Raw genomic sequence first — 23,339 nt, forward strand, 5'->3', positions numbered from 1 at the left:
AAAGAAAACTCAGAGCTGTCAGCAAGTATAGACAAAACAGTAATAAAAGGAAGACAAAGTTCCAATTAAGGTAAAATTACATTTGTACAAAATTTACCGATACAAAACTTTGTTATGAGTAGTTATGGCATTGATTTAGAATCGATATTGTAAGTTAATAGTTTTTAAAGACTGAAAAAGAGATATTTATATTTAAAATCAACCACTACAAGCTTAGAAGTAAGTAAAATCTGAAATGAAGTATTTTCCTATGCTATATAAACACTGAACACATTAATTACAGATTTTTTTTCTCTATTCTTTGAAGTAAGGCCCCAGATAATCTTCATTAAAAGAGTTGGCCTAGTACGAATTACTTTATGAATTTGAAAAATTTTAAGTATATGTATTTAATATAATTTATGGCTCACATTTTAATAACACAGTCTTGAGTCTTCCTTAATTAGACTAATTTGGGAGAAGAAAGTTGAATATAGATGGTAATTACAATTACATTCTCTTTTCATGGAAATAATCGTATGTTTAAAGATAGAAATATATATGTTCCTAAGCATAATTTATAATTTTTTACAGGTTTGTGGGACCACTGGGTACCATCATCATAAAATGTAAAGATTTTCGAATAATTCAGTTGGATATTCCTGGAATGGAAGAATGTTTGAATATAGCCAGTTCCATTGAGGTAAATATTTCAGAAGCAAAATCTGATGAAAATAAATAGTAATAAGGAAGAACCTTATATTCTGACTCAGTATAGCTCATATGTTTTTCTAGTAGATAGTTGGTCATGTTCTGTGACTCACATATTGAAAATTGACAGGAAAAGCCTCACCCTGGTTCACTGTTATAGGAATGTAATAGGATTTTGTTGACTTATAACAGTTTTTAGTGTTACTTATTCCTCCAGCCTCACTTGTTGTAGCATTTGACAGGATTTCCTTCTCTTTTAAGACTCAATAATAGTCCATTGTATGTATATATGGTAAGGCTTTTCTAAAAAGTTATTTCTTTTATAAAAGTCAGTGATTATTACCAATGATTATGGTCTTTTGTTTGCCTTTAGTAAGTCTGAATTTTCCATACATCAGGTTTGATTAAGACAGGGTGTGTTTGTTTTATATCTGTATCAACAATATTGAGTATCTGTTCAGATTCCAAATAATAGACATTTTACTTGGATAATTTAATATTTAAATGGAGGTGCTCACACCATTTTCTTCCCCATTCAAACCAACTATTTTGGTTTACACTCAAATTTTAAATTGCGTTGTTTTAAATCATTGCCACTAAATTAGAGCAATTAACTTTATGTTTATAGTATTTTCTAGATAATTACAAATACATTGATTTTTTTTTTTCTTTGGTCTTGGAGTGACTAATCTGGTCTTTGTATCCAAAACAAATGCTATTGGCTTAACTATTAAAAGGAGGCAGAAAGGTTTAAAAATCTTAATTAGGATCTTGTTTGGTTTTTAAACAAGAATAGAGAAATAAAACAACTGTTGTGCTGAGAAAAATGGCATGGAAGTGGTTTACTTTCTGCCTTTGCTAAATTTTACTTAGAGGAAATGAGAAGATTAGCTGAACTATTTGTTTTACGTACTTGTCATTCGGAAGTGATGTAGTAATGTTGATTTGGCCAAATTTGTTAACATGGGTAAGAAACGCACTGTGGTTTCTTGGCTGTTAAATTGAAACACTGTCCTGCTGTTTGGGCAGGGGAAGGCTACTGACCCATTTCATTTGAGCATGTTTTTGTTTTTGTTTTTTTCACTTGTGGGTTTGGATTTTCACTGACCAGTCTACATGTTTCTTCTTATTCCTTTTATAATTTACGAGATAGCTGGTTGGTGGGTGTTAGTGAAGTTGCATACGGTAAAGGATAACGGTAAAGGAAATATAGGGCAAAGCCTGTTACCCACTTTCTGGTTGCATTTACTTAGTTTCATTAACATCTGACACTAATCAGTTGTTTAATTGGCTGTATATAGTACCTAAAGTACTTTAGAAACTGAATATATAGAAACCCTTGACCTCAGGAAGTGAATGTTCTATTGATTGTTTTACAACATAGTCAGTATACATCGTGAACTTGGTCTCTTGCCTTTTCCTGGTATCCAATTCCTTCCCCACCTCCCCTATACATCTTGACATGACTTGGGAGTAATAGTGAATTTCTTATATAAAAGAGCTATTCTTTCTAATCAAGAATCCATGTACCCTAATATAGTCTGCTGCCACAAATAGAATCCCATTGGAAGAATAACTGGCAATTGCTCAGTTTTCTAAAATGTAGCAGGAAGTCTGATGAAGCTTCTATGTAGTTTCCACTGTCTTTTGGAATTGAAATGTTTTCAGTTCTTTCAGCATTAATGTGTTTAAAGGAAAAGTCCTGTCTCTGATGACATAGTATGGGATCACAAGTCAGAATATGAATGCTTAGTGCCTGCTAAAGTGCCTGCTGACTTGCATTTAAAATTGTGGTTGTGGGTGCCTGGGTGGCTCAGTCGCCAGGCATCTGCCTTCGGCCTCAGGTCATGATCCCAGGGTCCTGGGATGGAGTCCCGCATTGGGCTCCCTGCTCTGCGGGAAGCCTGCTTCTCCCTCTCCCCCTCCCTCTGCTTGTGTTCCTTCTCTCGCTGTGTCTCTCTCTGTCAAATAAATAACTAAAATCTTTAAAAAATAAAAATAAAATCATGGTTGTACCAGCCACTATGGAAAACAGTATGGAGGTTCCTCAAGAAATTAAAAATGGATCTACCATGTGACCCGGCAGTCCCACTTCTGGATATATGTCCAAAGAAAACAAAATAATCTCAAAGAGCTGTCTTTACTTCCATGATCACTGCAGCATTATTCATAATAGCCAAAATATGGAAATAGCCTCAGTATCTGTCAACAGATGAATGGATAAAGAAAATGTGATGTTTATCTGTACATACGATGGAATATTATTCAGCCTTAAAAAAATAGTAATCCTGATATTTGTGACAACAGGGGTGAAACTGGAGGGCATTATGCTAAGTGAAATAAACCAGACAGAGAGACAGATATTGCATGTTACTACTTATATATGGAATCCTAAAAACCAGAAACAAAACTTAGAGAAACCGAGAGTGGAAAAGTGGTTGGTAGGGTCTAAGGGAGATAGGGAAGAGGTTGGTAAAAGTTACAAACTTGCAGTTATAAGATGAATAAAGTCTTAGGATCTAATGTAAAACATGGTAACTATAGTTGATAACACTGTATTACTGTATAATAGAAATTTTCTAAGAGAGTAGAACTTAAATGTTTTTAACAAAAGGTAAATATGGGAGGTGATGGATGTGTTAAGTAACTCCATGGGGGAGTCCTTTCACAGTGTATCAAATTATCACTTTAAATATCTTAGTTTTGTCGGTTTTACCTCAGTAAAGATGAGAAAAAAATGTTTAAATATTGCAAAGAATATCTTAAAAATAAACCAATTTAAAAAAGTGAACCAGTTAAGTAAAATAATGTTTGTACTGAACGATGACAGCTCAGGCCTAGGTTGGTTGTGGACATTGGCCATTCTGCTTCTGTTTAGTGTGATTGGCAGCCAAAGACTAGATAGAAGTGGATAATGGATTATACAGCCATGTTTCTCCATATTTTCTGTTTCATGAGCTCTGGGGGGAAGGTGTCATGATTTATGGACAGACAGAAGAATAACTTTGGATGAAGATGTTTTTGTTAAACTGCTGAACTGCATGTCTAATCTGTTTTTTAATAAGTCTTGGGCCCATTCTTTTGTAAGCCTGGTCCTTCTGTGACCTAGAGGGAGGTAGCTTTATTCTGAGAGTTTTGGGGAACAAGCATGATGTTGGGCTCCTGCCCTCCTCCAGGTGAGTGTCTCCATAATTACTGGAATTTGAATTATGCTAATTGATTTTGGTACCTTTTCTCCTAGTCATAGAAGTGCTTTTTATAACTCCCCTGTCAGAAGGTGATGGAGGATGTTCCATCGGTCTGTTCCTCCCATTTAGTCAGGTTTTCCTGGTGGTGTTATCCAGAATTCAAGTGTTCCAGATGATTTGGGGACCACAGAGTTATTGTCCCAGCTTGAGAATGGGTCATGGTAGCATAGAGGTAATATGATACATGGCCACCAAGCTGTAACCTTATTTATGGTTACTAATAGACACTGATTTTAAATAATGTACATATGTTGATATAGTCAATAACTGAATTTTGAGCCAAGGCCTTGCTTTCTAACCAAAACCTGTTTGTTTTCTGATTTCCAGAAATATTTGGACCTTTATATTAGGCTTTTGTTAAGTGGTGTCAAAGGAGTTAATTTTTCTTCTAGAATAGGTGTGCACACTTTTTTTGTTCTTTTGTTCATTCAGCAAGGGTTAACTGAGTGTATGCTATGTGCCAGGTACCTTGTTAGATGCTAAAAGCATGGAAATTAGCTTCAGTAAGCTATAATTGTATCTAGTGGTAAATACAACGTTAGAAAAATATATTGGGTGTGCATCATTATTAGACCATATTTGTTTAATACCAATTTGGTAATTAGAAAGTGTTTCAAATTGCAGTATGTTCCTTTTTCTTTCTTTTGTTTCCTTCTTTATGCCCTAGGCATTGTCTACCCTGGACTCTATCACTCTGATGTACCCTTTCTTTTACCGGCCCATGTTTGAAGTGATAGAAGATGGTTGGCATTCTTTCCTTCCTGAGCAAGAGTTTGAACTCTACTCTTCAGCTGTGAGTAACGTTTGAGACAACTATGTGTAATGAGAAATAATCCAATACCTTACTTGTGAAATGATCCCTTCCTTTTGATGACTAATAAAGTGTTGTTGGCTTACCCATGCCTGAAAGAAATTTTGTTAGCGGTTAGTACTGCAGCTTCTGCCATTCAGAGATTTGTACAATTTGTTTTCAGTGCTGCAGCTCAAGGGATTTTTCTTCTAGTGGATTTCAGATGTTACTTTTTTCTTCAGTGTATTCCAGATGTTACTTTTTTTAATTTTGAAAATGACATTGGTAAAACATTAAGATCTTCATAAAGATAGTCCTGACATGTTTTGAGTTCATTGTTGATTGTTTTAAAAGCGTCTCCATAGAAACAACTTTATGTGTAGTAATTAGGTTCTGAGCCATCCCAAAAAAGTCTGTTGAACCTGCTGTGTGCTTAAGATAGCATTAGAGAAACATAGACCATATTTGTTTCTGAGGGATAATTTTTGTGTTTTTATAATTTGGGTTATTAAGACCCAAGTCACTAGAACCAGATTTTCTTATTCTTCACAATTTTACTTCTTTATTCTTCCATCACACCTATGTAAATGGGCCCTGGTTGGGGGGGTTGTCAAGAAGTAGGGACCAGGGTCTGTGTAATTTAAAGAATAATGATGTCCATGTCAGCAAAGTGATATAGGAACAGGAAGTTCACATTCTTATTGTATGGGGCATTTTTATATAGTTCGTGGATAACTACCTGTATTTACACTTAAATTTAGTGTTTTTATTGCATTAAAAACTGCATAGTAAACATTCTTAAATGCATGATACTTTATGCAGTTAAGTACTATTATCAGTACTGTTATAAGCTACCACCAATGGTTACCTTAGAGGAATTATTTCCTAGGTGGAAAATGGCAGTCATGTGGTGATCAGGAAGGGAGATGTCTGGGTGATTTGTTTGGGTACCCAAAACTGTCTGTATAAATGACCTGCCCATGATTTATCTTGGAGTTAGGTGCCATTAGTGAACCAGTCTAAGTCTGCATTCTACAGGTCAACATTCAAATCAGTCTCCTATTCTGTGCAGAAATCCCCTGTGCTAAAAACATCCATGATCATGATGTGGTCGTTTAGCCTCTGCTTGAAATCTTAGTGTGGGAGAATTTGCAAAAACACAACGGTGTGCCATTGGGGGCAGCTCTAATTCTGAGCTGACCTCTGTTTCCCTGTACATAGAGCCAATGTTTCTGATGTTACCTTGTGTTATTCAACTTATCTTATTCCTCTACCATGAAGTCTTCTTCAAATTAGGAACTCTTATGTCCCCATTAAGTTTTCATTTCTGCAGATTAAATATCAGTATTTACTTCAACTTTTTCTAATAACGATGACCTCAGGGCCACACACTGTCCTAGTTGCTCTTCCCAGCAGGGCCTTTAGTTTGTCATTTATTCTCTTAAAATATGGTACCCATACCACTTGGCATAGATTGGAACTTATTACTGAGATTTTAAGGCAGCTTAAAGGTGCATTAGCTTTTTTGAGAATTAAGTTACTAATGAAATAAACTAAAATTTATACATCTCATATGTGTTACCAAGGGCTCTGCCCTGTGTTTTTGTTATTGTATTTACTTACTAATTTTTATTTAGATTCAATACTTTTCCTAGTAGGCATTTTCTTTTTGGTTTAGCTAATTATTTAAGCAGTTTGTATGTTTGAAGTTCTAGTATTTTCCTGCAAATTTTGTAATCCACAGATTTAATGAGAAATCTTTAATGCCTTGTTTGAGGTATTTAGGTACTATTACTAGATGATGGAAATTTAAGATGAGCAAAGCATGGTTCCTTCCTTCCACTTGTTCTCACAGTTCTAACTAAGTCTAACAGTTATTTAAGTAATCAAGTACAGTGAAATAAGTGCTGACGAAAGTACCCACAAGGCACAGGGAAAATGACATTATTAGATTTGTGTTATAGAAAATCAATTCTGATGCAAAATGCTAAGAAACTGCTTGAAGAAACTACTGGAATAATATAAAGAAGATGGTTGGATATAGTGCAGAAAGATTCAGAAAGTAGAATTGGCATTGGTGACCCACTCACTGGATGTGAAGGGTAAAACAGGCAGTGGTATCTAGGATGATACCATTGAGATGGGAAAAATAGAAAGAGAAAGGTGTTTAAAGGGAATGAGTTAAGTTCAGTTTGGGGGATGGCAATTCAAAGGGCCTGTATGGTACATGTCATTGAATATCTACAAGAGATAGTCTAGAGCTTATTTGAGAAGTCTGTGTTAAAAATGAAAAAACTGAGGATATATACTGTGGAAACCATGAGGAGAGACCGAGATTGCCTAAAGAAAGCATCTGAAGTAAAAAGGATGCCAAGGATTGAACTGTTTAAGAGGTGAATGGAGGAAAAATCCAAGAGTGAGTTTCAAGTAGGAGGGAGTCAACAGTGTGCAAAACTTCTTATTCATTGTTTGTTGTCTCTTTCCTGGGCTAGAATGTAAGCTGCTAGATACAAACTTTACAAGGGCGGGAACCATGTCATTCTTGTTTCCTGCTGTATTTCTAACACATGATAGGCAAACGGTAAGTATTTGTTGAGTGAATGAATGTAGGCGTGTATTTACTCAGGACAGGGCAAAAGGGTGGTAAGGTCTTCTATATATGATTAGAAATCCTCTGCCAGGTTACACCTCTGTCACTTAATCAGTATTCTTTGAGTAAGGTGTGTTTTTTTTTTTTTTTACCATCTGAAAAACTTTTTAATTATAATATTAGCCAGTCCCCACTTCATTATTATGTCCAAAAGAGATGTGTGGTATTGAAAGGACAGAACTAAAACTAGCTATCAAGATATCTTGTGTTGCATCCCTGATGCGTTATTGACTGCTTGACTTTTTGGGACTCAAGTTTCCATGTCTACAAAATGAAAGTGTTGAACAAAACTGATCTTTAGAGTTTCTCCTACTTTAAGCATGCTTTTATTCTAGGATATCATGAAAGATTATTTCAGGTACCTTGTTGAAATAGTTATATATATATATATATATATATATATATATATATATCTGCACTCCCTCAATCTACCACTTTTGAAATTATATATAAAAAAGGTGATAAGGTTCTGCTTATGATTGAGTAGCTCCTATCTGAGAAGACCTCCTGCAGAGATTAGTGACAAACTATAAATAAAACACAAAAAAACTACCACTTGAAAGCCTTGGTAATTGAACAGAAAACAGCATATTTTGGAGGGTGTCAAAATGTAGAGAAAGTTAATGGCAGAATGAAATTCCTATTTGGGGGGCTTTGTCCTGAGGTCATCATAGTTGTGGCATTGATAATGTGGAAACGCTAACATTCCAACTGAAAGCTCACTTTCTGTCTGGTGGGAGGAACCAGGTGAAAGTTTTGGGGCAACCAGAGAGCTAGAGAAGGGGAACCTTGATTTTGTGGTATACAACCTTGAACCTCTAGCTGATCGTGAGTGGTGCTTGCATGAAGCCGACTGAGATCAGTCAGAATCAAGAGCTGAGCTGTGTTGCACCACATGTGTTAACAGAGTTTGCAATCTAAATCTAACAAAGTTAATTGTCTACTAAAACAAAAAACATTAACTCTCTTCAAAGGAGTATAATGGAATGTAGAGCTTCCACAGCATAACATTTGCAATGTCCAGGATACAGTCTAAAATTGAGCTAAGATATTGTGACCCATTCTGAAGGAAAAAGTTGGCAAGTACTGACCCCAGGGTGACTCAGATGTTTAAATTATCACACAAGGATTTTTTTTTTAATATTTTATTTATTTGAGATAGCATGTGCAAGGGAGTGTGGGGTGGGGCTGGGCAGGGGGAGCAGAGGGAGAGGGAGAAACAGAAGCAGACTCCCCGCTGAGCAGGGAGCCTGACATCAGGGCTCAATCCCAGGACCCTAGGATCATGACCTGAGCCAAAGGCAGACACCCAACCGACTGAGCCACCCAGGCACCCATCACACAAGGACTTTAACCAAAGAAAAGATAGGAAATACCAACAGAGAAATAGAAAATCAGAAAGAACCAAATAGAACTCTTAGAACTTTTTGAAAATTATATCTGAAATTAAAAATTCACTGCATGAGTTAAAAAGCAGAAGAGGTGACAGAAAACAGAACCAATAAACTTGACATTAGAGCAATAGAAATTATTTTGTAGAAAGAAGGGGGAGGGGATAAGTTATAGTAAAATAAGCAGAGCCTCAGGGACCTGTGGAACATACCAGAATGTCTAGCATATGTGTAATTGGAGAACGAGAAGGAGAGACTAGAGAGAATAAGGTAGAAAGTATATTTTAAAAAAGAATGTTCAAAAACTTTCCAAATTTGAGGAATGATACAAATTCAAAAAGTTCAACAAGCCCCAGACAGGATAAATGTGAAGAAAACCCTGCATAGGCACATCATAGTTAAACTGTCAAAGAGCAACAGTAAAGAGATCTTGAAAGCTGCCAGGTAAAAACCAAACATTACATACACAGAGACAACAATCAAATGAGTGCGGACTGTTCATCAGAAATCCTGGCAACCAGAAGAGAAAACTATAAAGTGCTGAAAGGAACAAAAGCTGCCAACCTTGAGTTTTTTATGTGGTGAAAATATCTTTCAAGAAGGAAGGTGAGACAGCGTTTTCAGATAAAAGGAAACTAAGAATTTATTGCCAAGAGGACTTTACTATAAGAAATGTTAAAGGAAGCTTTTCAGACTGAAGGGAAATAATAGCAGAGGGAAACTTGAATATTTAGAATTATTGAAGAATATTGGCAATGCTAAATACCTAGGTAAATATAACAGGCTATTTTTTTTCCTTTTTAATATCTTTAAAATATACATGGCAATTTAAAGACTACAGCATTGCCTTTGTGGTGTTTATAGTGTATGTGTACATATTAAATATGGAAACTATAATGTTAAAGGTGACTGGGTGTGGGGGGGGCTGACTGGATAAATATACTTGTACAGTTACATTCTTTGTTGAGAAAATCTGCCCTGTGCATTGTGGGACATTTGAAAGCAGCATCTTTCGCACCACTAGATGCCAGTAGAATTCTCCTCCCCCCCACCTATGGTTGTCTCCACACGTTGACAGATGTTACCGCTATGCAAAATCATCCCTGGTTGAGAACCACTGTCCTAGAGCAATCCCTTTTTTAAAAATGGGAAGAGGTATAATTTAAAAAGTTAATACGTACATTAAAATGCAATTCTAAAAAGTATTTAAATAATCTAACAGAAGGTGGGAAAGAAAAAATAGCAATAAAAACTGAAGGGATAAACAGAAAATAAATGTTAAACTCTATTTCAGCAATATCAACAACTATTTTAGTATCAATGAGCTAAACACTCCTGTTGAAAGACAAAGATTGTCAGACTGATATAAAGAAAAAAAAAAGGCAAGATCCAAATACAAACTGTGTACAAGAGATGCATTTTGAATATGAAGACATAGGTTGAAAATAAATAAATAAATAAATGGGAAAATACGCCGTGGATAAAAAAAACAGAAGTAACTGCATTAATTCAAGATTTAAAAAAAAAAGATTTCAAGACACAAAATATCAAATAAAAAGGGTCATTTCATAATAACAAAATTTTAGGAAGATATAACTGTGTATATATATATATATGCCTAATAACAAAAATTGATAGAAAGTAGGAAGAAATAAGTAATTCTTGATCGTGGTATGAGGTTGTTAACACAGCAATTAATAGAACAACCAGACTAAAAACAACAACTAGACAACAACAAAACAAGACATGGAAGATTTGAACAACACTGGTATTTATAGAAGCTAGTCACAACTTCTGTATAATATATAGTATTCAAGAGCACATGGTGTGTTCCCCAGGAGAGACTGAATGCAAGGCTATTAAATAAATTTCAATATTAAAAAGATTGAAAGCATACAAAGTATAATCTGTAGGCACAAAGAAGTTAAATTAGAAATCAATAAACTAAGGTAATTAGTTTTTTTAGTAGAATATTCTAAATTAAACAAAATACTTGTAAATAATCTAGGAGTCAAAAATGAAATCATAAAGGAGATGAGAAAATATTTTGAACTGAATAATAAAAACGCAACATCAAAATATGTGGGATACAGCTAAAGCAATGTTTAAAGAGAAACCTACAGCTTTAAAATGCTTAGATTAAAAAAGGAGGAAAGGTCCAAAATCACCAACTTAAGCTATGAAAAAAAAGAACAAAGTAACTGGAAAGAATGAAATAGTAAAAATAAGAGTAGAAATCAATAAAATACTTACAACTCATAAGCAAGTTTAGCAAGGTTGTTCGATATAAATATACCAAAACTAATTGTATTGGCAACAAGCAGTCTGAAAATGAATAAAATACTTGGGAATAAATTTAACAAAAGAAGTGCAGATTCTGTGCACTGGAAAATACAAAACATTGCAGAGAGAAGTTAAAGATATCCAAATAAATGGAGAGATATACCATGTTTGTGGATTAGAAGACGGTATGGTTAAGATCAGTAGTGGGCTGACTTATGTAGTGGACAACAAAGTAAATATTTTAGGCTTTGTGAGTCATGCAGTCTCTGTTACAACTATACCACGCTGCTGTTGTAGCATGAAAACAGCAATAGGTAACACATCAATGAATTGGTAGTGCTATGTTATACCAGTAAAACTTTATTTATAGAAATGGGCAGTAGGCTGGATTTGGCTTGCAGATTATTGTTTGCTGACTTCTCATTAAAATGACAATTGTCTCTGGAGCGCCCGTGTGGCTCAGTCAGTTAAGCGTCTGCCTTCGGCTCAGGTCATGATCCCTGGGGTCCTGGGATCGAGTCCCATGTTGCACTCTGCTCAGCGGGGAGCCTGCTTCTCCCTCTTCCTCTGCCACTCCTCTCCCCCCCACCGCTTGTGCTCTCTCTCTCTTTCAAATAAATAAATAAAATTTTTTTAAAAAGATGACAGTTGTCTCCAAATTGATTTATAGATTCAATGCAGATCCTCTCAAAATTCCAATAGCTGTTTTTTTAAATGGACAAAGCTATCCTAAAGTGTATGTGAATATGCAAAGTTACTAGAATAGCCAAAACAACTTCAAAAAAATAAATGATTTACTTGCGTTGATTTTAAAACTTAATATAAAGCTACAATAATCAAGAGACTGTGGTATTGGTATAAGGAAGACCTATACATGGATGAAATAAGAGCTAATACCCTATTGGATGAAATAAGAGCTATACCCTATTGGTATAAGCGTAGACCTATATATGGATGAAATAAGAGCTAAAACTGTAAAACTTCTTGAAGACAACCCAGGAGAAACCTTTATGACCTTGGATTAGGCAAAGGTTTTTTAGATAAACACCAAAAGTGACTGAAAGCAGATTAATTATATCCTAGTTTGGGATGTGGAGGGGAAGATATAGATTACAAAAATACACGTGGGATTTTGTGGGAGATGACTGAAATGTTTGTTATTTTGATTGTGGTGGGGTGGTTTCATGGTGTATACAACTGTCAAAGACTCAGGAAATCATGTACTCTAAATGGATCTAGTTTATTTTTCATACAAATAATAAAATCTCAAAGTTGATTAAAAAGAAGAGAAAAAACTTAATGTAAAGTTAAGTAGCTGATTAGAAACAAAGAGAATCAATGATCTGGAATATAGATTTGAAGTAATTGCTCAGAGTACAGAGCAGAGAAACGAGGAAGATGGGGAAAATGATAGAGAATTTAGATACATGCATGGATGGATGATAAAGGGAGGAGATCCAACAATGTTTATTAAATGGGAGTTCAGGAAGAAGATAATAGAGAAAATGGAAGAGAGGCACTATTCAATCAAATAGGTAATGGTCTAGAGTTCTCCAGAATCCATGAAAGTCACAAGCTCTTAGATTAAAGTGTCTCGGCAAACACCATGCAAGACAATAAAAAAGAAATCTTTACTTAATGTGTTGTAGTACAGCTATTAAATAGTAAGACAAAGAGAATATCACAATGTGTTGTAGTACAGCTATTAAATAGTAAGGCAAAGAGAATATCACAGAATTAGAGAGGAGAGACAAATTACATAAATGGTTTAATAAAATTAAAATAGAAAAAAACACAATAGGATAGAACTAAACATCTATTCTTGATAAAAGCTCTTGGCAGAATTGGATTTGAAGTGAATTTATGTAATCTGAGAAGTGCTACCTGGTAAATCTGATAAAGCTACCCAAAACAAAAACATACAAAACATATTATTCCCTTAAGTTCAAGAGTGAGACAAGATGCCCACCAACCATTACTCCTTGCTTGTTCAGTAAGACAAGAAGGAAAAATAAGTTTAAGGGTTGGAATGAAAGAAGCAAGACTGTCATTGTTGCTTATATGTTTGTGTATGCAGGAAGCTGAAAGAATCTTGAGATTGTAAGCATCTCTCTACACCAACCACAATTTTGAAAACAACTAAAATGCAACAAAAATATAAGGTTTCTATGAATATATCAAAGAAAAGATAGGCAAGGCTTTTACTGAGAGAATTATACAACTTTATTGAAAAAATTAAGAAAGCTTTAAAAAGGTAGGAGACGCTGTGCTCAGGGACAAGGAGACTGAATATTTTAAAGATGTAATTGTCTTCAAATGAATCTGTAGAGTCAGTGCGGTCTTGTTAAAACTGCTGTGGGTTTTTACATGAAATTTGACAAAAGTTGCACAGAGGAGCAAAGGACTGAGTGGAGCCCAGGTACTCTTGAAGAGCAAAAAAAAGGGGGGGGGGAGGAGGATTCTTAGCCTACTAAATATCAAGTCTATGCTAAAAGCTATGGGACTTACTACAAATAAACCAGTGGGGACAGAATAGAGAGCCCTCTGTGTATGGAAACTTATTATATGCCAGAAAGTGGTATTGCAGGTCAGTGGACGATCATACCATTCTCCAGAGTAGGAAATCAGTAAGTAATGCCTAATCGTGAAATTCAAGAACTAATAGTATAGTCATATTATTTAGAAATTTGGAGGTAAACGCCAGAGTTAAAGCTAAAAGAGTTGAAAATGGTTGCCGCTGGGGAAAGGGAATTATGAGATGGAGGTGAGCAGGAAACAGGTAAATTCCTTTTTTTAAATAATAAATCTTTTAGAAACTCTCTTTAAAATTGGTAAAGAGAAGAACTGAAAAGTGAAAATGGTTTAATATAAAAATATATGGTATCATGTAAAAGGGTGTTTTTAAAAAAAATCTTCTTTTTCTACAGTATGCTGGACATACTTCGATTTTATCTTCTTGGTACTGCAACCCATGACCAGCATGTTAGGCCAACTCTGATTTATTGGAATGTATCAAAATGTGCATATACATAATTTTATTTTTTTAACTGTAAAAAGCTTTTACAGTCTTCAAGTGGTTTTTATTTTTGATGTTTGAAGTAAGTTGTCATTGGATAATTTTATGTTGTATACTTTTAGTCCTTACTGAGTGAGTTAGAAATTATTTCATTGATTCCTAAATATAACTTTTTTTTAGTATTAAGTCGTTATTATTTTAAGAAAGATATTACCAGTCTTTCTACATTTCCTTTTTTTCAAATAACAGAAGAGAACAAGGGATTTAATGTATGTAGTAGCTCTATTCTCATCTGTTCCGGTTAAGCATTATCTAGAGTATTATACTCTTCCTGTTGCTATACTGAGGAGTACCAAAACAAAAAAAAAAAAAAAAAAAAGTAAATGATACCCAAAAAGATGAATGGGATGATGTCAGCTAATAGGATGCCATGTGAAATAGGAATTTGTGCTGAAATCACAGTAAAAACAATAGAGGAAGTTACAGTAGCCACATTTTGCTTAATATCAGGAAGCACTTTCTAGGAACAGAGGATTCCTAGCATAGCAAGAAGCTGATTCTGAAGAACAGAACTCTGTCAAGTATGGGTTAGGTATCCTTATATTAAATTCCTGAGAGATGGCTTCTTCATTGTATGAAAGTTGATCTCTAAGGTCCTTTTAAAATTTTCAAATTATTTCGTGACATTGAGATACTTGCTTAGCTTTGAAGTATTTTGTGTTTTTCAGACCAGTGAATGGAGGTTAAGCTATGTCAATAAGGAATTTGCTGTCTGCCCTTCTTACCCGCCAATTGTCATAGTTCCCAAATACATTGATGATGAAGCTCTTCGAAAGGTAGCTATGTTTCGACATGGAGGACGCTTCCCAGTACTCAGTTATTATCATAAAAAAAATGGAATGGTAAGTAAGTGTATGGTACTGCTGCTTGATCCACTGAAAGTCTTAGTTTACGGATCTTTTCTTAGAAATACTCCCTTTTCTGTGTACTTGTTCATGGATGTGATTAGTCTCTCCCGCTACGACTTCCTTCTTTTAAACTTTAGGGAATCAGGAGTAGTATGTTTTGTGATTAGGATAGGATTTTGAATTCTTTACATGATGCTACTCAAAATTAGAAAGGCCAGATAGGCTTATCTTCAGGACTCAGTACAAAGGAAACTAATGTTCATTTGACACTTTAAATAATACTGTTAGGTAGAAAAATAAATTTCTCCAACCAGAATAATGGTAAGATACTTTGTTTTAATTATCTTTACTAAATTTCCCTGTAAAAGGTAAATTGAGCAGACATTTTTATTTTCAAAATGGAGAAGAGTGACACATGTTATTGTTACAACTTTAGTACAGGAGTCAGTAATTGAATAGGCAAGCACTTGCTGTGTGTTTCCAAAATATTTTCTTTCTTTTTCTTTTTCATTTTGAGAGAGAGTGCACGAGTTGAGGGTGAGGGTAGGGTAGAGCAGAGGGAGAGAGAATCCTAAGCAGGAGCATGGAGCCTGACGTGGGGCTCGATCCTGTGACCCTAAGATCATGACCTGAGCTGAAATCAAGAGTTGGAGGCCTAACTGACTGAGCCACCCAGCCGTCCCCTAAATATTTTCTAAATCTATTTCTGTTCTCTTATTTTCTCTCAGTCAATAACTCTGTTTCTCATTTTGAAACCAGTTGTAAATTAGTGGATAAGTTATAGTCATATTCCATTTCCCTTTTTTCCCTGGATAGTAAGTATGGATATTTAGAATAAAAAGATTTCTAAAAATTTGCTATTTTGACATCAGGTCTTCTATCCTGTTTGCTCAGTAGTATTTCTGTTAATCAGTGTTCATTACAAAGCATTTTAAAAAATACTAAATATACTATGTGTCTATTTACATGGTTAGCGCAGACTGGGAGTTAACTGTTGTCATCTTCTGGATGACCTTTCTTCATCATGTTAAATTTCAAGGCAGTTAAGATAACAGCATATATATTATGGGATGAAATGGAAATAACTCTAAACTATTCACCAGGGAAGAGACCAGTATAATACTGATTTCTTGAGAAAAGTTTCAAAATCAGACTTTCAAAATATATAGTTGATAGTCTTTGGAAACAAGTTTCTAGGTCTTGAAATACTGAAAAGGATGAAAGAGGGCCATAGGATAATAGATAGTAGACAGCTTTCAGGATATTAAAAATTATTCCCACAAGAAGAATAGTACATAAGCTTTTTTATCTTGGCATTGGTGCCTTTTCTCTTTATAATTCTTTTCCTTTTTAAAAAGATTTATTTATTTGAGGGGGGCAGAGGGAGAGAATTTCAAGCAGACTCCCCACTGAGTGCAGAGCCTGACATGAGCCTCGATCTCAAGACCCTGAGATCATGACCTGAGCTGAAACCAAAAGTTGGACGCTTAACCGACTGAACCACCCAGGCGGCCCTTTACAATTCTTTTAAAGATATTTATTTATTTGTCAGAGAGAGAGAGCACAAGCAGAGGGAGAAACAGTCTCCCCAATGAGCAAGGAGCCCAATGTGGGACTCGATTCCAGGACCATCATGACCTGAGCCGAAGGCGGACGCTTAACCAACTGAACCACCCAGGCATCCCTATAATTCTTGATAAAACCTGCCAACCCTGTTTATATAGTTGAAACAGAAGTTTACCAGCACGTAGGCCATTATTCTTGTATTACAAAGCTGTGTCCAGTAAAGAATTTACTGACTAAATGAATTATAATGTTTGATCTCTTTAGCAATTATAATGTATTATTTGGAAATATTTTGAGATATTAGGAAGAAAAACTGTTAAAAGTGCAGGGCTTATTTTTGTTTTACAGTTATTAATTATTGCAAATATATAGAACTATTTCTTTGTTTCAGGATCAAATTCATTTCAAAGTGTCACACAGTTGTTTTTGAGATACTCTTAATCTAGGTAATTCATTTCTGTTTTCAGAAACTTTCAAAGCAACTAGTCTTCAATTTTAAACTGCATTGTGCTTCTAGGTAATCATGCGAAGTGGTCAGCCACTCACTGGCACAAATGGGAGAAGGTGCAAAGAAGATGAAAAGCTGATAAATGCTACCCTCAGGGCAGGAAAACGAGGCTACATCATTGACACCCGATCTTTAAATGTAGCTCAGCAAGCTAGAGCCAAAGGTGGCGGATTTGAACAAGAAGCTCATTATCCCCAGTGGAGGCGGATTCATAAGTCCATTGAGAGGTAAAAGACTCTGGAGACAGTAATGGACTTTTATTAGAAGCAAATTAGAGTGAGTGAGCCCTTAGCTGTTCAAAGGTCACAAGTTCTCAAACGAACCTACCCATTAACTTAAAGTCAGAAATTGGCTGGATATCCTGTCGTGTTTTATAAGATGAGCGGGAAACTTAATCTTGGACTTGCCCAAAAGCATGCTTTCTCTAAGTGAACTCTTCAGTTTCATCACTGCAAGGTCTGTTCCTCTATTAGTAGATCACTGGTCACCACACTTAGTGAACAGATATGCTACAGATAAGTATATTTTTCTAAGTCAGAATTCTGACTAGAGACTTCGCTTCCCCCACACCCACCTAATCTCACATGGTATTTCCTCCACCAGTATCTTTTATGTTTGCAGTTAGAGGTTTATAAGGGCTTCTGGAATGGGTGGGTGGGGGTTGGAGCTAATAAAACGATGGGGTCTGAGCTGGCCTCGGCCATCCCTGCTGAAGGAACCAGGTGTCTAGCGTTGGATTTGTGGGAACAGGATGGCAGATGTCAGTGGTGTGGCCTCGTGACTTGTCACAAAATGCAGTGTTCTGTCCTGTTCCCTAGTCAGATAATTCCGCTGTGTGAACTGGTTTAATCTGTTCATCTGAGGAATGACAGGTGTGTTAAGCTTCCTTGCAACCATGTTTAAATATTAGTTTTTCAGTGTTTAATTATCAAGTTATTGTATAGCAAGGTAAATATTTTTATACTATTTTGAGCTACTTTGCCTCTTGGGTTATAGTGGAGGTTGGGGTTTTGGTTTGGTTTCCCCTTCATCATTGTATTTTCTATTTTCTTTTTTACTTTTTCTTGTTTTTTAAAGGTATCACATTCTTCAGGAGAGCTTAATCAAACTCGTGGAAGCTTGTAATGACCAAACACATAACATGGACCGATGGCTCGGTAGATTGGAGGCTTCGAACTGGCTGACTCACATCAAAGAGATTCTTACAACTGCTTGTCTAGCAGCTCAGTGCATCGACAGGTAAAGTGTATTTCAGTGTTCCAGAATGGACACGTACTGCTAACTAGACCTTGCTTTTATCCAGACTACGTTTATATATTGTGTTAAAGTTTGCACCTGTCTATACCTTATGTTCAGATCATTGTATAAATTACTACATAAGATAGTCATTGCCATTCAGTTATCGATGAGGTATGTGCATAGAGTCTGGTATGTAATTGATGATTAATGAACCACATACATACACACATCTTCAATGATAAAACTTTTTTTTTAAGTACTAAAGGAACTATTTTTTTTCTATAAAATCCTTGAATTGTGAATCTACCATTTTTCCTTTTCTTAAACCATGAAAAAGAATGAAAAGAAGTTTCCTTATTTGCTCTCAGAGGGCCAAACCTGCCTTCTTACTTTTGAAATATCAGTGAAAAAAAACATGTAATTCTGTTACACGGTAAAATGACTCTGATTTCTCAGGTACCTTATTAACAAACTACTTGATATGTGTAGTTATATCAGGATCTCAAGTTGAGCAAACCTGAGGGCAGTGATGTGAAGTATATGAAGTAATTTTATTCACTCAGTTGAAGGTTGCTAATCCGTGAGACTTGAGGCAGAAGACTTGAACACAGAGGCAGAAGGATTGGTATAAGTTGTTGCAGAAGCTTAGAATGCCCTTTTTAAGAAGGGGATTCCTCTGAAACAATAGGTAGGTATAAGAATCACCACCACATAGTTGGATGGCACTTTTCCTTGAGACTGTAATTTGTTTTATTGATGCTTCCAAACTAAGGAAATACACATGTAATATTTTTACGGTTAGTGAGAAATTGATCATAGAACAGGTTGCTTAAGATTATGTGGTGAGTTAATGACAAAACCAGTAATGGGTAGAGATTCTTGGTGTTGGGATTCGCAGGCTGTCATTGTTCTTTGTCTTAGGCTTTACGGGTTAAAGAAGAGGTTCTGAGGCAGAGAAATCAATATTACGGAATGATGAGACATTAATTTGAAGGGTTTCGTTTCTTTTTAACCTAAGTTAAAAAGATATCCCCTTGCATGGTGAATACAGAGGCTTCCGGTTTCTTATGAACTGTAAATGACAATGAACATTTATCACCATGTTGTCTGAGATTGCAGCCATGATAATGGGATGCTACAGGTCAAGGCAACCCGAGGTGCAGAACAGTAATTTAACTCCACCTTTGTTTAGACTCAGCTGGCCGCCAGAAACAAACAGGGACTTCCACGTTCTCATAAGCATTGAAGGTTTTGGTTTATTTTGCCATGTTTGGGTTCCCTGTTCTGATATATACTAGCTTATTACTTATACCTCCATAAAAATCTGCCTTTGTAATTAATTGCTCAAAATGTAAGAATAGACCTTGAATGAATTGAGTTAAATTGAGAATATACCACAGATAACTAAGATATAGCGATTCAATGTATACATCAGAAGCTTTAAAATACTTGCTCATACCCTGCTCCTAGTCACAAGATTTCATCCTAAGAATGAGGTTGTTAACCTAACCTTGGGTGAATGACAGGGAGTCTTATTTTCAAATTAAGAACTCTCAAATAATTTCACAGAAGACAAAAAGCTAAGTACAGTGTAACAAAAATTAGCAATGACCTAAATAACTCCTAAGACATTTAAGTAAATTTTAGTTGATCAACTAAGAATATTATATAACCATTGATACAGTACTTCTAAAGGTGATATGAAAACATGGGAAAATGTTTATAATAAAAGTGGAAATAATAAGCAATTACCTTTTGTTATAGCTACATAAAGGATATAAGTACAAGAATTAATAGCAGTAACCAAACTTGAAATTCTTGTGGGAAAGTGGTGAGGTTATTTTCCTTTTTCTTAATATTTTCTTCACTGTCATTTCAATATGAGAGTTGGAAGACGGGGAGGGGAGATGTACTTAATTTAGTTTTTGGTGTTTTCTCCTACTGTCCTTAGAATAATGGGGTCCCAGACTCCTTCTAAGTATTGTGGTATGGTAATATCATTGCCACTGACTTTCTAGATTGACAGTTTTATGCTTGTTTGTTTTTTTGTTAGTTCTTTGTTTGTTTGTTTTTTAACTGTTTCTTCTTGGGGTGCCTGGATGGCTCAGTCGATAGGCATCTGTCTTCAGGTCAGGTCGTGATCCCAGCGTCCTGGGATCGGGCCCCGCATCAGGCTCTCCACTCTGCGGGAGGCCGGCTTCTCCCTCTCCCACTCCCCCTGCTTGTGTTCTCTCTCTCGCTGTGTCTCTCTCTGTCAAATAGGTAAATAAAATCTTAAAAAAATAAAATAAATGTTTCTTCTTGTTTTCATGTTTCTGAAAGTGTGGTTCGGGTCTTGTTTCCTAGATCCATTAGATTACAGTTTATGAAGGCGTCCTTATAGTCAGCTGATGGTGAAAAGGTAGAATCAGGGTCAGAGAGATACAGAAAAATAATTTCAAGTGTATGTTTCTAGGTTTGATGAGAAGGGCTTTAATCAACTATTAAGGCAGAAAACATAAGCACCTATTGTGGTGATAAGGACTGCTTTGGGGTTTTGTTAAAGGAGAAAAAATTCAACTAAAATGTTTTGTGAAGGTTGTTATAACTTAAAGAGGTTCTTGCCATGTGAAATTTGGAACCCATAGTTTTTCTTTCCTAAGAGAAGCTCTCTTCCTGTGCCTTAGTTCAACTCTAAACCCTACTGGACAGAGCAGAATGCATGAGTTGGAAATACTGTACTCAATAAATGTTTGTTATTAACAGAGTTGATTGACCGTGTTGGGAGTATCCCATTTGTACTCTGGATTTTCCTATCAGGGAAGGGGCATCCATATTGATTCATGGAACAGAAGGAACTGATTCCACACTTCAGGTTACCTCCCTGGCCCAGATCATCTTGGAACCAAGAAGCAGGACCATCCGTGGTTTTGAGGCCCTGATAGAAAGAGAGTGGCTGCAGGTGAGAAAAGCTGCTTGGTGTGCACAGGAACTGCTAATAATTGATGGGATCCCAGTTTGCAGGAGTGGAGAGAATGTATGACATTTTGATTGATTAAAATGCTTAAATTGTATGTTTACTTTTCTGGGAGCAGTTAATCTCTCTTCCTCTCAGTAAACGTTTATAATCTTTACTGCCTTTCAATTTTTGTGCCTCTCTCTGCTTATTTTGCTCATTTAGCGTTTCATTCCCTCAACAAACTCTCACTAATTGTACTTTGTTACCTACAGGGGAAATAACAAAGAATGTAAAATAGTCTAAAGATAAAAAACATAAACAAGGCAGGAAGCGGGTGTGAGAACTTGTACCTATAAGGAACGGGCTCTAGCACTTTCTGCCTTTTGCTTTTGGGGTTCCACTCTGTCCTCTTGCCCCGCCAGGTGAAATCCTTCTCATGCTTTAGGATCCAGCTACATGTCGCTACTCCCATGAAGTCTTTGGGACCTTAACCTTCTTTACAGCTAAAAATCGATCCATTGTCTTCATGACTTGTTCCCTAAACTAGACCCAAATAAAGTGACTTCTCTGAGGTCAGGGAACCATGCCATTTCTCTTTTATCCCTAGGATATAACGCAGTGTTATTACATATGCTGAATGACAACTGAAATAAAGGCCTCATAAAATAGATTGAAATCCTCCCAAGTCAGAGGTTAACTTATAAATGTATATACACTGTGTAACTTAGTAAATAATCTGTGATTAAGAAAAGTGTTTAGATATATTTTGAAAGTAGAATTATCTCTGGAGAAAAATCATTTCTGGCCCTTCTAGTTAAAATTCAGATTTATTATGTGTTAATGCTGTTATGTATGCCATGTCTGTCTACCCTGCCTGACGACTAATGTGTATCTCTGTTCAAGTCAGACCATCCCAAATATTTGGTAAAAATCTCTTCAGCAACATTCCTCATGATGCATAGCAAACAAATAAATGAATGTGATTTACTTACTTAAATATTATCATATTAATGGGTATCAAAATACCATTAGCCACTGGAAAATGTTCATAACATTTTCTTTGTCAGATGAGGTAGTATAAGGACTAAAGGTAAAGCAAGTGTGTGAAATACCTAGAAGGGTGTGATTTGGGATAAGATCAGTAATCAGTTTCTGGGTGGGCCAGAGATCCAAATGATTCTTAATTTCCTTTAGTCAGTAGAGGTCAGACTCTTCCAGTTCTTTTCAAGAGAAGAGGGGAACTAGGGACAATTTTATCTCTAATACAAAAGTATTCATAAAGATTTCTTCAATATAATAACTTTTTTCCACATGTAATTAAAAATTTAATATCAGGAGTGACCTTATAAAATTTGTGTGTGAGAGCTCCATATTTATTTCCATTTAGTGGTGAGGCTTATGTAGTTTACAATAATCTGTAACGCTTTGGAGAGAGAAAAGGTGATAGCTGTCTTTTGTTTGGTACCTAAAGACCTTATATTCTTTGACTTTGCTACAAATTATAGAGACCTAGAAAATTTTACTTTATAGAGTTCACCAAGGATAATTGCAGTTCTTAGGGTTATGCCTTAACTGCACAGCCTTGTTAAATATTTGGAAGTCGTGTTTTTTTCCTCAGCTGCTGAAAATTGTTTTAAACCAAGAAATCATTAATCTAAATAGCAGCCATCCAAATTATATGGTGTTCCATTTAATAAGAGTTTCGTTGCAACTGTGTGAAATAATGTTAATGGAATGTGCTGTAAATAATAAATGTGCTCTCACTAGGCTATGACTGTCACATTTCCATCTTCTGTCTTAGGCTGGCCACCCATTCCAACAGCGCTGTGCACAGTCAGCCTATTGTAATAGTAAGCAGAAGTGGGAGTCACCTGTATTTCTCCTCTTCTTGGACTGTGTGTGGCAGATACTTCGTCAGTTTCCTTGTTCTTTTGAATTTAATGAGAATTTCCTCATCATGCTCTTTGAGCATGCATATGCCTCACAGTTTGGAACATTCCTGGGCAACAATGAAAGTGAAAGGTAGGTATACTGCTTACATGGGATGGGGGCCATTTTGTTTGTAGCTGTTTTGGTCACTTCCTAGAAGAGACCAGGATTTGGTTCTACATT

General features: G+C 35.7%; 1 protein-coding gene across 3 annotated transcripts in view; it reads left to right on the forward strand.

Annotated features, from left to right (window-relative positions):
• MTMR9 (myotubularin related protein 9) overlaps window positions 1–23,339 on the forward strand; it is a 55,942-nt gene that overhangs the window by 11,690 nt on the left and 20,913 nt on the right. For 2 of the 3 annotated variants that reach the window (XM_028114414.2, XM_028114415.2), the window contains exons 2-8: window positions 574–682; window positions 4,606–4,731; window positions 14,797–14,970; window positions 17,060–17,277; window positions 18,128–18,289; window positions 21,089–21,230; window positions 23,029–23,249. In XM_028114414.2, coding sequence (XP_027970215.1) covers window positions 574–682; window positions 4,606–4,731; window positions 14,797–14,970; window positions 17,060–17,277; window positions 18,128–18,289; window positions 21,089–21,230; window positions 23,029–23,249 — 1,152 coding nt within the window. The remainder of the gene's footprint in view (window positions 1–573; window positions 683–4,605; window positions 4,732–14,796; window positions 14,971–17,059; window positions 17,278–18,127; window positions 18,290–21,088; window positions 21,231–23,028; window positions 23,250–23,339) is intronic. The other variant, XM_088021003.1, reaches the window with a different exon arrangement.

The sequence above is a fragment of the Eumetopias jubatus genome, unplaced genomic scaffold (assembly GCF_037043125.1).
Source record: "Eumetopias jubatus isolate StellerSeaLion01/CBP00866 unplaced genomic scaffold, mEumJub1_p1.0 scaffold_2, whole genome shotgun sequence".
NCBI classification, from domain to species: domain Eukaryota; kingdom Metazoa; phylum Chordata; class Mammalia; order Carnivora; family Otariidae; genus Eumetopias; species Eumetopias jubatus.